The 16896-nt window shown below is 42.8% G+C and overlaps 1 protein-coding gene across 5 annotated transcripts in view; it reads right to left on the reverse strand.

Annotated features, from left to right (window-relative positions):
• Positions 1-15585, reverse strand: part of LOC144271564 (lamin-B3-like) — a 31010-nt gene extending 15425 nt beyond the window's left edge. For 3 of the 5 annotated variants that reach the window (XR_013347372.1, XR_013347371.1, XM_077828969.1), the window contains exons 1-11: positions 15031-15585; positions 11197-11353; positions 9744-9869; positions 8302-8472; positions 6643-6768; positions 6255-6475; positions 5352-5580; positions 2718-2825; positions 1793-1909; positions 1590-1697; positions 1379-1446 (exon numbers count right to left, since the gene is read on the reverse strand). Coding sequence is in view for 3 of the 5 variants with exons in the window: in XM_077828969.1 (XP_077685095.1) it covers positions 1408-1446; positions 1590-1697; positions 1793-1909; positions 2718-2825; positions 5352-5580; positions 6255-6475; positions 6643-6768; positions 8302-8472; positions 9744-9869; positions 11197-11353; positions 15031-15503 (1875 nt within the window). In the remaining 2 variants the exon portion in view is untranslated. The remainder of the gene's footprint in view (positions 1-1378; positions 1447-1589; positions 1698-1792; positions 1910-2717; positions 2826-5351; positions 5581-6254; positions 6476-6642; positions 6769-8301; positions 8473-9743; positions 9870-11196; positions 11354-15030) is intronic. The other 2 variants (XM_077828968.1, XM_077828967.1) reach the window with 1 other exon arrangement.
• Between the last annotated feature and the right edge of the window lie 1311 nt (positions 15586-16896).

Below are 16896 nucleotides of genomic sequence, written 5' to 3' on the forward strand. Positions count from 1 at the left end.
TGAACAAGAGAGAGACAACTGGTTCATTCTGTGTGGAATTTCCTGTATCCCTTGTATGTGTGACTTGGAGCAAGAACTGGTTTAGTACAGCCAGTCATTTTCTAGGATGAGACAGACTGTAGACACTCTTAAGACCCAGGGCTGCAAAAGTCAGTGCTCAATACTAGATTCCTGTACTAGAAGGTGCAACTCCAAAGACCAATTTTATTCTAATGTTTGACTGTTTTTTGGGGTGGTAAGAGCTCTGAAGTTGGGAGGGATACCTAGATATCCCTCCCAACACAGCTAGTATAAATCAGCACTTAGTATAGTCTACTGGTTTGCATGACTGTTCCAGCCAAACTTGGAAGTCCTACAGGAGTCAGCACTTTCAGTCAGAATGCTGAAAGTTGTTAGAGGAATTCACAGCTGTGAATAAGTGATGCAATAAGAGTCTTTGTACCAAACTTTAATTAGAATTCACTTTTAAGTGATTTAGGTGACCAGCACAAAGATTAATTGGTGTATTAGATTTATCACTAGCTGTTTTGCAATCCACAACTCAAGGCTCGTTTGGAGTGTGTGGGGTAGTTCTTTCACTTGAGACTGATCCAGAAAGTGGCCACAGAAGACACTAGTTAACTTGAAGCCAGAACATGCTTACTCTAACAGGGGGCTTACTTAACAGTAAGACCTGCATCTGTTCTCTGATCCCATCTGAAAAGTAGATGCTAGTGGGAGGTGGGGATTAAGCAGATACCTATATGCAGTGGATAAGTTTCAAAAGCACCTATTAATAATGGCCATAGGAGCCCAAGGCACTTAAGAGTATCCAAGGGCTTTTAGTACATTTCAGTGGAAATATTTTCCTTCTATAGTCCAGATTTGAAGTTGCTATTCTGAAACAATAGCAAGGACACACTGAAATTGGATATTCCAAATGAAGGCAGTCACTCCCCATTCTCTCTTGTTTGTTTCCACAATTGTGCAACCAACAAAAGATTTAACTAGGTTACAGTACACAAGATTTCTAGTTGCAATACACTAGATGCACAATATTGGCATAAGTATTTTGCCATCATTCCTGTCTTATACTACAGTTAGCTGGTGAATTTGTTCCTGGGCATGAACAAACATGAAAGGCTCTGCTAGTTGTAGTTTCAGTTAATAACCAATCTTTTACTGGTCAGAAAGTTAAATAAAATGTGAACCTCTAACTACAGCAACATTGTGCTCCCAGGTCAGATATGTGACGCACTGCTTTCAACTCACGTGCAAAGCCATGCAGAGACTAAATAGAGGCAAGAGATTTCAGCACTACTGATAAAGCAAACATTTCTGCAAGAAAACAAGCACAATGTGCACTCTGAAACATGCATGATGCTTGCTCTGGTCTCACCTATTTTGCGATGCTCACAGGAAACACAATCATGACACCAAACAACATTTCTTTTTTCTTCTTTTGGTCTGACATCAGGGAGAAAAATGGCAAGAGTTGTAGGCCATGGGCAATACTTTGGGGGCATGTTTTAAGTACTGTTAACTATTACAAGCGAAAGCCATCGATTACTTCTGTTGCTACTCTGTTCTGAATGCAGAAAGATTCTTACCCGACGATGAAACTCCATTTCGCTCCCTGTTATTTCTTCTTCATCAAACTCATCGTCCAGTTCACTTTCTCCTCTGGATACATGTATGATCTTCCGTTCTGCAGTCTCCTGCAATAAGTTGTGTCCCCCCAACAAAATAAGCTTATTTGTTCTTAAGCAAGTTGAAGACTAGAAAAAGTGCAACTAGTTATTGCTTCACTTACCTCTCCATCGGCATTGATGAGTGTAACACCAATGTTATCCCCAGTTCCCCAAGACCGCTGTGATTTCCAGACCAGATCACTAGGACTCTGGTTTACACCAGCATCAGCACCCCAGATCTTGAGACAGAGAAGACATTTAACAGATGAGCTTTAAAAAAAATCTTCATTTTAACAGTCAGTAGACTGGTATTGGAACATTAAAGGCCAAATTCAGTTTGGAGTAAGTGTCTATAGCTCCCATGTAATCTACACCAAGCGTGTTGAGGGTAAAATCTGCTGTGAGGTGCTCAGAAACAGTTCTAAGTGGTAAATTAGGGCAGATTCCATTAATTGCTTTTGGAGCTGGTGGAACACTTAGTCTACCCACTAGGGCAGTGGTGTGGAAGAAGTGCAGCAGGAAGAACTGCTAATGGGAGGCTCTACCTACTATACCCTCTGAATGTAGAGAGTTCTTGTTCCTGGCCACCCACTTTGTCCGACTAAGCCAGACTTTTGAGGTCATTTATCTAGTGCCCTAATCAGTTGTGGGGGAAGGTGACAGGAAGAATTGCACAGGTTAGAAAGTGAGCATTTATGTTCCCCTAGCCCATTCCCCACTGGCCCATTCTTAGCTTGTAATGGAAGAAAACTAAACATCTTAGGCTCAGACTATGCCCCACTTCAACAATTGCAAGTGCAGTTGCTTCTAAAGTTGGGATCAGGCCTCAACTATTAAAATGGTGCTAAGTCACTCCATTCCTAAAGTTATACTTAAGTTTACCAGTCATGCCATCTCAGTCTTGCCAAATTGTTAGGAGAAAAAAGTTTCCCAGCATGGGCACTAAGTATACTTGCCTTCTTTAAATGATGGTAAAAAGACTTTTAAAGTCAAACAGAATTACTTGCTTGGCAAGTCAGATTGGCAAGGCAGTGTTAAGTTACTTACCGTAACTACTTGGCCTGCCTGAAGGACAAACCGAGCAGGGAATTTGTATATTATTTCAGACAAGCTTCCAAGTCGTCGTCTTAGTACCCAGCCATTTAGTGATTGATCCTGCAATTAGGAAGGCAAGATACCATTACAAGAGGATATGAAGTTTTAACTAGATGGACAACCTAAAGAGATCACACCTATGTGCTGTTGCCATTTGTTAGTCTAGGCCAGGGATCAGCAACCTTTGGCATGCGGCCCATCAGGGTAAGCCCCAGCAGGCTGGGCTGGTTTGTTTACCTGCTGAGTACACAGGTTCAACTGATTGCAGCTCCTACTGGTCAGTTCTAGACCAATGGGGGCTACAGGAAGAGGCGCAGGCCAAGGGATGTGCTGGCCACCCTTCCCACAGCCACCATTTGCCTGGGACAGCAAACCACAGCCAGTGGGAGCTGCGATCGGTCGAACCTGTGGACACAGCAGGTAAACAAACTGGCCCTGCCCACCAGGGGCTTTCCCTGGCAGGTTGCCGATCCCTGGTCTAGGCCATTTTACATTTCTACATTCTGGTCTGCAAGGTACTGTTCCTTTCAAGACAGGGGCCATTCTTAAAGTATAAATTTAATTTAACACTATGTTCCATGTTAACACTGAAGATTCTTGCAGCAGTGGTTGATCCCATAAGAGTTTCTGAAACAGCGATCAGCCGCCATGTAGTAAATATTAGACTTTATAACTATATACACATTTGTCTCAGCCTCACCATGCACTAGATTTTATGAAGCATTCAGGATAGCCAATAAGCAGCTTTTAATTCAGGGTAACAGGTGTCAATAGCACTTCTTCCTTTTGGTTTAAGAGTGTTTGGAGACATTACTCCAGGATAGTCGTTATGAAAGTCAGACTGAATCATCTTCTCCAATGAAGAATGCCACCTCTATCAGGCTTCTTCACCATTTCAGTCTACATGTGTTCTCAGCTAGGATTATGCTGACTATTTGGGACATTTCAGAACATCCCTTTTTAATTATCAACTTTTCCACATTAAGACTCCCCTTCTCAGTTTCAAGTTATTCATTAGTTCAGAAGACAGGTCTTTAACAGTCCCAGTCAATAAGGGGATTCCAGACACTTAGAATGGTTCTAAAGTTCTCTACCCAAGGTAAGAACTCTGAGACCAAGATGTATGGTCTGAGAATTTAACCTCTATCCTACCCTGCAGCTATAGTTCATTGTTCACATAGGCTTGTTTGGCTGCAGTGTTACAAATTAAGACGCATTTGAATTGCAGAGCTTTTCTAGTCCAGCTGCCATTTTAAGAACTAATCAAGTCATACCCTCTGCTTAGAGCAAAAGCTACCCTTGTAATGCAGAATTTCCCTCCTGTCCCTGTTAGTGTCTAGGGCTCTGCAATTTTTGGGAATAGGACCAAACCACTTATTTGCAGAATCATCCTTCAAATCTGTGATTTCCCTGTTTAAGACATTCTGGTCCACAATCATCCTGTCCATCCCATAGGCAGTAGAAAGCCTGCCCCGGGAAGGTAATCCAATGGCATTGTACCTTCAGAAGCCAAGATCTCTTGGGGCAAGGGTGTTGTGCCAAGATCCTCAGCCTCTGTGCGAACAGATATCACGGAGTTGGTTAGGAATCTTATGCCCCTGAATTGTCCTCAGTCAGACCAGCAATACAAGTATTACCCATTCCACTTGTTACTCCTCTAGGGAATCTGTAGCAGTCAGAAGTTGAAAAGTTTCCTGGTCTGTCTGACCTTCACCTGGGCATTCTGCTCTGAACCCCTCCACAAAACTCTATTAACTCCCAGCACGAGCGAGGCAGGGATTGTGGGCAGCTTGGGCTACTAAAAGCTGCCTCTGGGTAGACTCTCTGCTGCTCTGGTTCAGCAAGTCACGTTTAGAATGTACAAGAGTGACTGAGAGCTGTGGATGTTGTCCAGCCTTTGACAGGTAGTCAGCCTAAAGCTAACCACTAACTGGCCAGGGTTGGGAGATCCTACTTTGGACCTAATTTGGTAGGTTACTCCACACATTCTTAACATGCCAGTTGAAGAATACTGGGATATCAATCTTGACTGTGGCTTGTGCCAGGCCTCCCAGCACAGAAACAGTTAACTGAGTGAGCAGAACCCTCCAACACCAAGCAGTTAGACTGGGTCAAAGCTATATGATTAATTGGGCAGCAGAGTAGGAGCCCTGCCACAGCTAAAACAGTAAGCTACAAGGGATCTAAACAGCTATTGGTATTATCTGACACTAAGCACTTTATGTAGCTTATCAGAAGTGCTTTTATCCTTGATTAAGCTGGACTGATGGTGTCTGGACGCAAAAAGACCTATAGCTTTTCAGTAAAGTTGCGTCCGTTTCCCACAAACTGTCTTGTGGCTGCTCTAACTAGCAACAGTTGCTATTGACCATTTCTTGAACAATATGGAGATGGGTATATTATTTAAACTGGTTCTTGAGGATCAAGAGAGGAGTAATAAAAAGCAACATGCTGAACAAACTGGGCCTTATGTTACTAGGCTAGATGGCACCACTTAGTTTAATGTGCTGACATTGGTTTTATGCATGGGAACAGGTGGTCGAAGTTTGATGGGCTATTTGCCATTAGAGAGCAGGGAAGGAGTACCTCATCCGAGTTGTTTTTAAGTTTGACAAAATTCCCTTCTGTGTCAATTTCTTCTATGGACACATTTCCTGAACATGATGCATGCTGAACAATCTTAAAGCTGACACTGTGCTCTCCCTTTTTGGATTCTTTCAGTTTTCTCTTTTTTCCATGTAGGAAGCGATGCCCATGGCTGGTTGTTGCCTGGGTTGCAACACTTTGGGAAGATGGACTAGATGACAATTTTAGCCTAAAAAGAGCGAAGTGACCATGTTAGGTATGCAAGTTGTGCCAACCCCATTGTGCCCAGACCTAGTGTAGCTTCCCCTCTGCCCACACCAGCTTAGTTGAAGTCTTGAAGGTGGTATTTTATCTTATGGCAAAGAATCTCCCAAGTGAACAATGTGCGAAAGCTTATGGCCTGCTTTCCAATTTTTGTAATCAGAGTTCAGAGCAAGCTATTGCATTTCTACCTCCTCTCCCTGTCCCTCAGCTGTTGCATTAGTTTCTTTCCCTCATGGGCACTGCAGGAATTAAGATCTCCAGGAACAAACCCTCTATGGTAAGTTGTTAGGCAGCCAAGGGACTTAAAGCATTGAGAGTTAACATTACTATATGGTCTATAGTAAAGTTTGAATCCCTTGCTGCCATTTTGTCCCTTCATAATGTTACTAATTGCTGTTAGAAACTTCATGTACCTTCAATCCATGCATTTATCATTTAGAAGAGATTGCATATATTACAGCATAGAGCCCATCTTCAGTATTTTACATACTGAAGCCAGTAGTTGAAGTTCTCCCAGTAGCCAACTGGGAACAAGATTAACTTCAGGTTTCTCCCCTCCCACTCAGTACATAGACTTATAGAATGAAGGTATGTTGGAGGAAGAAAAAGTCTTCTTGTATTGTTCATATTGTATCATACCTCTGTTCTTCTCCTTCTAGCATCTTTCTGTAAGCATTTATTTCCAGATCTAGAGCCAGTTTCACATCTAGTAGATGCTCATATTCTTCCAACTGTGCTTGCATCTGCCGCCGCGTTTGTACCATTTCTTTATCTTTTTCAGCCATACGCCTTCGATGCATCTCACGGTCATAATCCAGGGTCTCCTGTAACTCTCTTATTCTGTTCTCCAATACAGAGTTCTTAGATTTAATGAATAGGTTTAGTTATCAGTGATTATTTTGAGTAAGATGCTAAAAATAGAGCTCAGTCAGAAGAGCAATTTTTTTTCAGGGGGGAAGCAGAGAGTGTGCAGAAAATACAAGTGTCACTAAGGAAAAAATCTAATGACCTCATTGAAGAACGGTACCTGGGTTTGATAATGATTAAGCTGGGATGTCAAAGTGTCAACTCTCATCTTTGTTTCCATCAGCTCCTCCCGAGCAGCATTGGCAAAGTCGCTATTTTTTGCAGCAGAAAGTTGGGCATTCTCCATCTGTGAAGAAATAGTTGTTAACGACAACTGATTAAGACTCTGGTGACCCTTCCCTTTGTTCTAGTAGAAAGGGTTACCAAGTGATTTACAGATACAGATTTAGTTGCATGTGTATGAAGATGTAGAGTGTCTCACAGTTGGTATAAAATCAGAAGATATTTTATCATCAATTTCCACTGAAATCAATTTACCAAGACACAATTCAACATCACATAACCCTAATCCAGCTCTCCACCACTGCCTAAACTATGGAATATTTCCTGTTACACAGACTAGTTGAAAAGGCACAGAAATGAAGCCACTAGAGAAGAAACTCAAGTTCACTAGCCATACCATGGCTAATGGAGTAGGAAGCTGCCTTGGGACAGTACAGGACACTAGATAGGTTTCTTTGAGTGCCAGTAATCAAATGCTTCTTTCACCCCAGTGCTGGTACCAGAGCTTTGGGAACAAACAGGCCTATATAGCCATGTTTAACAGGGTATTCAGGAATCAAACTAGTCCTAGAGAAAGCAGAGAGTTTGAGGAGATGTTCCTTTAAGAAAAGGGAAAAAACTGGAACAGCCAGCAGCAGGACCCCTACTGAGAAAAGAGAACAAGCAGGGTAAAGGTAAAGTTAGTGAGTTGAAAACTAAACAGGAAGAAAGTGAGAAAAAACAGTTCAAGGAATCCACTCAGAGGAGTACAAGCATGTCTCTGCAGATAGTACAGAGGGCTTGTAATACTAGGAGTGTCTCCGTTAATAAAATTCTTGGACCAGATTCCAATCTCACTCCAGATTTTTCACCTGTGACTGTCTGGTATTTTGGTGACATTATCTATTGTAACTGGACTCTGTTCTGGGCTGGGGGGTGACACCATTAATATCAAGGTACTTGTGTAATCCTGTCCTGGTAGGAAGGTTGAAATTCTATCAGCTACCAAAACTGGTAGATTAAGTTAATTTACCTTCATTACATGTCTGCACACATTTCTGTTAGAGGAATAATTAACTCTGCTGTAACTGGTACAGTTTCAAACTTTTAGTACCATATTTCCTAGGAATTAAGATCATGATATTGGCAATAGAGTAAATTCTGCTCAATTATACCACATTAGCTTTGTTATGATTGACCTGGCCCTGTGCCTATAACATTATGCAGAAAGTTTAGATATTTGTAATAAGCACGTCAGAACCAAGACTGAAGTTTGCTGATGGGAATGTATAAAGTTTTAGAGTTCATACTAACTATTCCTGTTATGGAGGATAGTATATATTTATGCATCTCAACCAATTTTATAGGATAGGGAAGTGACAGCAGACAGCAAGTTCCATTGGCAGATCTTAGACTATTCAGGGATTCAGGATACTGGCTCCTACTGCAGAAAGAGTCTTCAATTAATGGGCCTCTCCTCCTTGAAGCAGATGGACCATACTCTGTGTCAAATACATTAGTCAACTAGTTTAAGGAAGTGTTAAATGCTTCCTTGTCATATGAAGATGCAGAAAGCATGACAGCTTGTTCATTTGATTTGCAACTTTTGAAGACTCACTTTGGCACTGAATGTGCGCTCCAAGTCATCTTTGTATTCTTGAATTTGTTCTTCATGCTCCTTTCTAAGTCCTTGCAGAGCATCTGAAAGTTTGCTCTCAAATTCCCTTTGACGGCCAGATTCTATTTCCGCTATCCTGCTCTCATGGAATCTTTTTGTTTCCTTGAGCTCCTAGAAGAGGAGAAAAAATATATATGGCTTAAAGGTCAAATGAAATACCACCATTTAGCTAGACAGGTTTCAGAGTAACAGCCGTGTTAGTCTGTATTTGCAAAAAGAAAAGGAGTACTTGTGGCACCTTAGACTAACCAATTTATTGGAGCATAAGCTTTCATGAGCTACAGCTAGCTTGAGTAACTGATCTTATGCAACTGCTTTAACAATAAACCAATGTAGCAAGTCACATACTCAATACTAAAGCAGATGTCTACTGTTGAGTACTTGGTCATTTGTTTTTCAATCACAGGGGATTTAGAGATGGAAAGGCTCATTAGGTCAAGTTCATCTGACCCTGCTGGGTTATTTTCCCCATAGTAAATCTATTACTTTCCATTCTTGATTTAAAGATCTCCAGATGGGTCTCACAAGCTGAAAGTGTATTCCCCTGCCTGTTGGATTATGCTGTCACACTTTCCTAGTTACCAGTCTAGCTAGAAAAGACAGTAGTGCTTTTTTTAAAATGAAATCAGAAGTGTCTTTTCCCCTACTTGTCTTTATTTGAAATTCAGTGGGATTTTGGCTCTTAAGTCACTTAGACATTTTTGAAAATTTCATCCTAAAAGTTCCATTCTACACCTGAATGGAGACTAAATGTAATTAATCCTATAGTATATAGAACCTGATTATGCAGAGTCACATGAAAGATACAAAAAGAAATAGGGGAACACAAGTTCTTGTTTCTAAGTTCTCTGAAGTTAGTGGTTGGTTGTTTTTTAAATTAAACATCCAAGTAGTATTAGACTGTAGTTATCTTAGCAGGTGTAATCTGAGAGAAAGCTAAAAATATAACAGTCAAAATTGTAAAGGTTTCCAGGTGTTTGCAGAAAGCCTAAAGTAAACCAAGTCTCATACTCCAGCTGGTAATTGTTTAAACAAAAAACCACACACACACCTCCCACATGTATTAGAAAATAAACTTAGACTTTATGGGTGATTTACACTAGCATAATACAATAGTAACTACTGGATTTCAATGAAGCTGTGACGTGGAAGGAGAGACATGCTCAAATATCATATGAGATACTGATGTTACCTAAATTTATGCACATCCCTGGAGTCTACCCACCTAGGTGGCTTTTGCTGGCTGGCAGAGGGTCATAAGGTTGATTCAGCTAGTTACCTTTTTAGGAATAAGTGCATTTTAACATTGATTTTGTAAGGGTATCCAGGGGCAATAGCAATTGGCATCTAGGAAATCCTTGCTAAAATTAACTTAGACATACATCTTCATGAAGGCGTTTCTGGAATGTCATTTGTTCTTGCAGAGTTTTCATTTGGTTTTCCAGGTCCACTCTCCTCAACATTTCTCCATGGAGATGCTTCTTGGTATCTTCCAATGCCAACTTAAGCTAGGAAAGTGAAGATTTTTGTTGTAGGTCAGAATGCAAGAAGTGACATTTTTACACTAAACAGTCAAAGATTAGATTTTAGAGTTACTCCTACAGTCAACAACTTTGAGTAAAGGAAGGAACCTTTCCGATTTAGTTCACTATTAATTTATATCAATAAGGCCCAGAATAGGTTTGGTGTTCTTCACACAGAAGACACTTGCAGTCTTGCCCCATAAAGCTTAATGGAACAGGGCTGCTTTCTGCTCCATAAGTGATCAGATCTCCAGAGTGAACTAGGCTTCTTAAACCAGGTATAGAGAAGCCTCATTAATCACTGACCAGCTAAGTTGTAGAACTACTGTTTTCTAACCCTACCCAGCCAAGGCACCCAGTTATGCTAGGATTATCAGTTGTACAAGACCATTGTCATTTCCCTCCATAACACTAAATGATCCAAGCCTCTTAATTTGAGAGGAGAATTATGAAAATCCAAAGGCCTGAAGCCAATAGATGGTTTGCATTTATTATAATTAAGTCTTCCTTCTAAAACTCAATTATATCCTGCAAGTGTAATTCTTACACTAAGCCAACATGTCTACATTTTATGGCAGCATTTTAAACCATCCTAGTGAAACAGACACTTACCTCATATCTAAGAGACCCCAAACTGCAGTATTATATTAATCTCCAACCCCTAAAGAACTCTAAACTGAGCTAATAAAATCCTAAACCCAAAACTTAATACATTTCAGGCAATTTTTACAGTAAGAAAGAGCCTTTAACAAAAAAACATCAAATGGATAGAGGGTTTCCTCTTAAAGTTAGGGTAAAGTACTTAAGATACAGTAAGAAGGTCCTTCAATCCAGGTGACTAGGTAAACATGAATTTTTCTCTCCCTAGTATGCCATTTCAGGGGAGGCTACACAGGCTGTAACTGCATGTTAAGAGCAAAGTTCAGTCTCATCTACATGGACAGGACCAAAGAGGGTCCTTCAGTTATAGAAATGAAAACTAGATGACAGTGGCCCTTCTGTCTTTATAATTTAAAAATTCGTGTTATGAAGCAGGGTTACGAGCCTTGCAACAGGATTCCATGGCACAATATTTTGGTCAGCGCAGATGGGTGACCAGGATATGTGCTTTCATCAAAATTCTGTAAGTCTGTCTCTCCCAATCCTTACCTATTAAGTACAACAAACTTCATGAGTTTTTAAAAACTGAACTTTTTGGGGACAATAAGATTGAACAGCAATCAAAGCAAAATACAGAGTCCAGTATGGGAAATCATAACTGAAATTCTGGTATCAGCCATGAAATAGGGTAGATTCTATGCAACAATCTTACAGTGACTATTTGATCCTTTAACTCTTGAAGGTTGCCCTCCAAACTTCTTTTTCCACTCAAAGCGGTTGCTAAGTCAGCTTCCTTGGAGTTCAGCTGAGCATCAAGGTCTCTTATACGAGCCTGTGCCAGGTTTAAGTCAGCTTCTTTTTTAGAATTCCTGCAAGTGAAAGTTTTACATTCATAAGTTTACTGCTGGTGAGAAGGGAACTTATTTAATCTTGCTTTCTTGTCTATTTATAAAAGGTTAAGAGTAGCACTGGAGTATAATTCACTATCCACCACCACCCAAAAGAGTAAACTAGACAATACCCGCATGCAAACATTGACATCTGTATTTCATTGTACCCTAGAGTCACTAGATCATTTTGTACATGCTCTTACAGTGCTCACTGCAGTGGCATTGACCCCCACCCACCCATCTAAAGTAGTCACAAATTTCACTATCTCCCATTGAGCGTTTTCGGAACAGACAGCAGCTAGAAGCTCTTGTAGCAGTGGCTGTGACAATGGTGAGAGCAATTCTCCTTTCAAGTAGCTAGAGGACAGATCTTTAAAATATGACATCTGCTAGCCAGAGAGAAGGAAAAAAAGTGAGTCCTATGAAAGGGCAGCAGTGGTAGAAATGCCAACAATCTTTTCTCACCAGCTGGGAGTGAGAATGGGCACTGCCCCTTTGACCTTCAAATAGGACCCTTAAAATCTTTTCTTTCACATCTTCCTCTGGGCTAGGTGATTTACTTCTCTGACTAGCACATTTGGTAAGTTTTTCAAGCCCAGGTTTAACATGTAATGCCAGGACAGAGGGGGAATTTCAGTCAGCTGAACTGTTAGTTCAGTTACACCTAGGGTGACCAGACAGCAAATGTGAAATTGGGACAGGGGTGAGGGTAATAGGAGCCTATATAAGAAAAAGACCCCAAAAATCAGGATGTCTGGTCACCCTAGTTACACCCCCGTGTCACACCAGGCACCTGCTTAGCATCTTACTTGGCTCAGGCAGACACTAACATTAGGGATGTTTAATTGTTGCCTCAAACTTTAGCCAAATCTCTGGTAAAGCAGCTCCAGCTGACAGGAAACATTTCTGGGGCCATCCACTAATCCAAGTGCCAGCAGCCTGTAATGGCACCACCCATGAGAGAGGGAGGAATTTTGGCCCCAAGAGACCACCATCCTGGCTATGGTCAGAGTAGGGCACAAAGCTGAGCATGCTCACTGGGAAACATGCTCAGTCACTGGAGCCTAGGGCTTAATAGAGTGTGGTAATGTGGAAGGGGAGGGGAGAGGAGAGAAGAGATGAGCCAGGAGAATGGTATCGGACAGCCAGTAGGCCTCTGCCTCAGGACTAGACGGGCTGCCAGGCTCACCCACTTCCACTTTATTCTCAGAGGGAGATCTGACCCCAGCATCCAGGAGAGGATTCTGGTAAAGTGATTTTTATGTGGAAAAAAATATATAGTGTAGGGAGTTTGGTGGGGCCATGAAGGTATGCACTGGAAAGTATGGCATGCCCACCTCTTTCCCCCAGCAATAAATAGTGCTAGGGCAGGAAGTGGCTATGTGGTTTTGGCCAAGCACAAAAGAGGACTCATTGAAGGCACCATAAGGTTTCTGGCCTCAAACAGCTATGACAGATTTGTTAGAACAGACACTGGAAAGTGACATTTCTGATTGTCAGACAGTCCTTTGCTCAAGTTTAGGATTGTAAGGAACAATCCCTTATTTTCTCATGGTGAAAACAATCTGGAAAGTGGATGAGTTGTGACAGTTTATAAGCCAGGGTTTCCAATTGGACACTGAGTTTGTCCTCTCTCCCCTATCTCACAGTAGAATTGTGTATTATTGCTGTTAATACAAAAAATTAAGACAATTGATTCCCCTGCCAACAGCTACTATAAAATTCAAATAAATCTTTATCCTGTGTAGTCATGAGCAAGAGGACAGACATTGTAGGTCATCTGTTCCCATTCATGTGGAATTCTTATTCTACAGGTTTGAGTTTTATTAGACACATCTTCCCTTTGTGGAAATGTGCTGCCATATTCCTGCCATCTAGAAGGCTACTTTACTCCTTTAAAACCAAATTAAACATTACTCCTTAACATAGACAGTCATTCAACAGCTATGCTGGCTTTTAGAATTGTATAAGCCATTTCATAATTAGCCAACCACTAAGACAGTCCCGCTACTAGGAATAATGGATGCCACCCCACCGTATACAGTTATTTTTATTCTTCCTTCAGTCCTCAAACGGAGATGTGGATCTCAGATTGACTAGAAGAGCTTAAGCCAGTATTTTCAAAGCCTGTTTTTTACTAAAGAAAGAAAACATTGGGGTTCACCTATGTGTCTAAGATCTGAGGACATCCAAACATTTATAAGATTCACTTAAGAGGCCCCATTTTGCATCACTGCATTACACATTGAGGTGCAACCATTATATTTGTATATTCAGAGTTATTTGTATCTCTAAAACCAATTACACCAAGTATCTTCCTGTTTAATACACATGTTCTCTTCCTGTGCCCTCACTCCTGTTCTGATCCTTCTCCTGCAAATGCGATGAGACTGAGTGAGCTGGTGTGACTATGCCAGTCATTCCTTTCAAGCATCCTGCAACTGACTTGTCAGTTACCACTATTCATTTAAGTATGCACTTGCATCTCACTTCTTAATATACATTAAACGAGTTGTACTAAGCACTAGGTAGTAAACCAAGATAAACAACTAATGGTTATTGCTTGCAGGAAGAGTGTTGGATACTGTTCACACTATAAGAGTTCTAAGCTATTTAAAGGGCATATCATGTTCATGACAGCCAGGAAGATAAGGTTGTTCCAAGACATCGGAGATGCTTGCAGTTAGACTGCACAGAAACAAGCACCTCTAAATATTAGGACTTCGATCTAGTACATCTTTTGCTGAACGCACTGCATATGTAAGCACTTCACCATTTTCAGGAGGCTGTAAAGTCATTTCTAAAGCCTAGCTGCTTCAGAAAGTAAAAAGCACCAATTCACAGGATTACAGATCAGCCAAGTCTAAGGTTCCATAAACAAAGCCTGCGGAGTTATCTAAACACTAAAAGTAGCTGAAAAATTTCAGAACTGGCACCAGCCCTTTCCTTGCTCTCCAATCACAAAATGAGAGATTAAGTTTTTATGAAGCTTAAACTTCTGAACCAAAACCAAGCATGCAGGACAAGCCCAAGAGTTGTAAGCTGCTGAAAGTAGTTAAGTAGAGAAAAGATTTGCTTCAGTCTAGGAACACCCACAGGCTTTATGCCAAGAGCGGGCAAGGGTCTTGTACAGGTTTGGAATGGAATACTTTAGCGACCTAGTCAACAGCTAAACCGTAGGAATACATATCGGCATGTAAGGGACACATTAGGGTAGGAGTCTTAACCTAATAGGTACTTCTCGACAGGAGTCAGTTAAATCAGGCATCTATATGCCATATCCCACACGGTTAATCCATTAAAACCGGGCTGCCTCATAACACAGTTGAGGCCTGTCATTTGTTTACAGGTGAGCGATCCCCCTATACTTTTATCAGTTCTGGGAGATGCAGATTTAGTTGTCTCTAGGCGCTAAGCACCGGTCCCCAGGAAATCCCAGTCAGTAGCACGCACCAGTCTGCGAGCTGCCTGCAGGAGCAGAGACCAGCAGGGAATTTCGAGAGGCATTTAGCTATTGGAAGAGAAGGGGGGGGAGGCTGCGCTCCCAGTAGCCGCTGGAGCCACAGGATACTCCCCCTGCCATGTGACGGGGCCAGGCCTTGAAGAGCAGCCTCTCGCAGCCCGGCTAGCGCAGAGGGAAGGGAGGGGACACCGACCTGGCGTGCAGCTGCCGGTGCTCCTCGCTGAGCTTGCCCAGCTCCACCTGCAGCGTGGCCCGCTCGATAGCGATGCAGTCCAGCGCCTTGCGGGCATCGGCCAGCTCGGTCTCGTAGCGGAGCCGCACGTTGCCCAGCTCCCGGCTGCTCCCTTCCTCCTGCTCCGCCAGCCGCTGCTGCAGCGCGGACTTATCGGCCTCCAGGGCCCGCACCCGGTCGATGTAGGCGGCCAGGCGGTCATTGAGCTGCTGCAGCTCCTCCTTCTCCTGCAGCCGGCTGAGCCGGGTCGGGCTGAGAGGGGAGAACGCGGCCGAGCGACCCACAGCTCGCCCGCTGCCTCCCGGGGTGGAGGACACGGCCGTGGCCATGGCAGCTTCTCTACGGGCACGATCCTCGGAGCTAGCGCGGCCGCCGCCACCGCCGCCACCCGGGGCGCCTCGGGCTGGGCGGGCACCTTCAGGCCCCTGCTGCATCCATGGCAGGAAGGAAACGCCCCTTTGCAGGTCACCCCCAAACCCAGCCCCTGCACAGCCAAGCCGACGCCTCAAGGAGACATGGAATCCCGCCGCCCGCCCCCTGCGCGCCGCGGCCTCTCCCTGCCCACGCTCGCACTGAGAGGCGTAATCCGGCTCCCCCTGCTCCGGCCCGGGTATAAATAGCCACCACCAGCTGCAGTCCCAGGGTCCTTCCGGCACGGGCTGCGGCCCCTGCGGCAATTTAAAGGGATAGAGGAGTTTCAGAGTAGCAGTCGTGTTAGTCTGTATTTGCAAAAAGAAAAGGCGTACTAGTGGCACCTTAGAGACTAACCAGTTTATTTGAGCATAAGCTTTCGCGAGCTACAGCTCACTTCATCGATGCATAAAGTGGAAAATGCAGTGAGAATGTTTTATACACACAGACCATGAAAAAATGGGTGTTTATCACTTCAAAAGGTTTTCTCTCCCCCCACCCCACTCTCCTGCTGGTAATAGCTTATCTAAAGTGATCACTCTCCTTACAATGTGTATGATAATCAAGGTGGGCCATTTCCAGCACAAGGGGGCTGCACCAGTCCAGGAAGCAGAGGCAGAGAAGGGATCCCAGCCCCACCTGGGGTTTTCTGCCTTTAGAAAACAGGGAGGGAGGATTGTGTTGTTGCTTCTCAGTAGGGCAGTGAGTGAATGCCACATGCCGCTTCCCTTTTCAGTCGCCCCGTTCAGATGAGTTGGATATAGTCCTGGTCAAGAGGTGTGAGCTAAGACATGCCACTGATGGGAGTGGGGAGAGCCCATTAATACAGTTGCTAGCTCTGAGTTTATATTCAGCACCAGAAAGGGACAGATTGAAAATTTCATATTTAGAAAAGCGTCCTTCCTTGTGCTACCCACAGTCGCGTTCCAGGGCTTAATTTGTGCCAGGTCTACCCCCCTTCCCCCTCTAGGATTGGCAGTTTATATCCCCGGCACCTAATTGCTTGAGCCCCCGGACCCCGTGCACATCTTTTAATTCAAATTTCAAATTAAGCACTGACGTGTTCAGATTATTACACACTAAATAATCTTTCATATCTCACTTACCTTTTCCGGTTGGTCCTTTGCTCTTTGTTTACCTTTATTTTATTTTAACATTTTATTCAGACTGGTCAGTGAAAAATAAATTAGTCTTTTTTCGTTGTTTGTTTCTAGCCATTTTTAGCTTTAAGGTCAGGTTCTGGTTCTGGTTCTCATCCATGTACCACAATGTGCAATGTTTTGGATGCAAATTGCTTGGGGGATTTTTACATCCAAACAAAAATGTTGTCATTTAAATTTGAAGCCATCCTGAAAACAATTCTGTTAATTTTAAGGTTTGATAAAATTGATTTTTTTAACAACACTTTATTTGTGT

This window comes from Eretmochelys imbricata, chromosome 10 (assembly GCF_965152235.1).
Source record: "Eretmochelys imbricata isolate rEreImb1 chromosome 10, rEreImb1.hap1, whole genome shotgun sequence".
Taxonomy (NCBI): domain Eukaryota; kingdom Metazoa; phylum Chordata; order Testudines; family Cheloniidae; genus Eretmochelys; species Eretmochelys imbricata.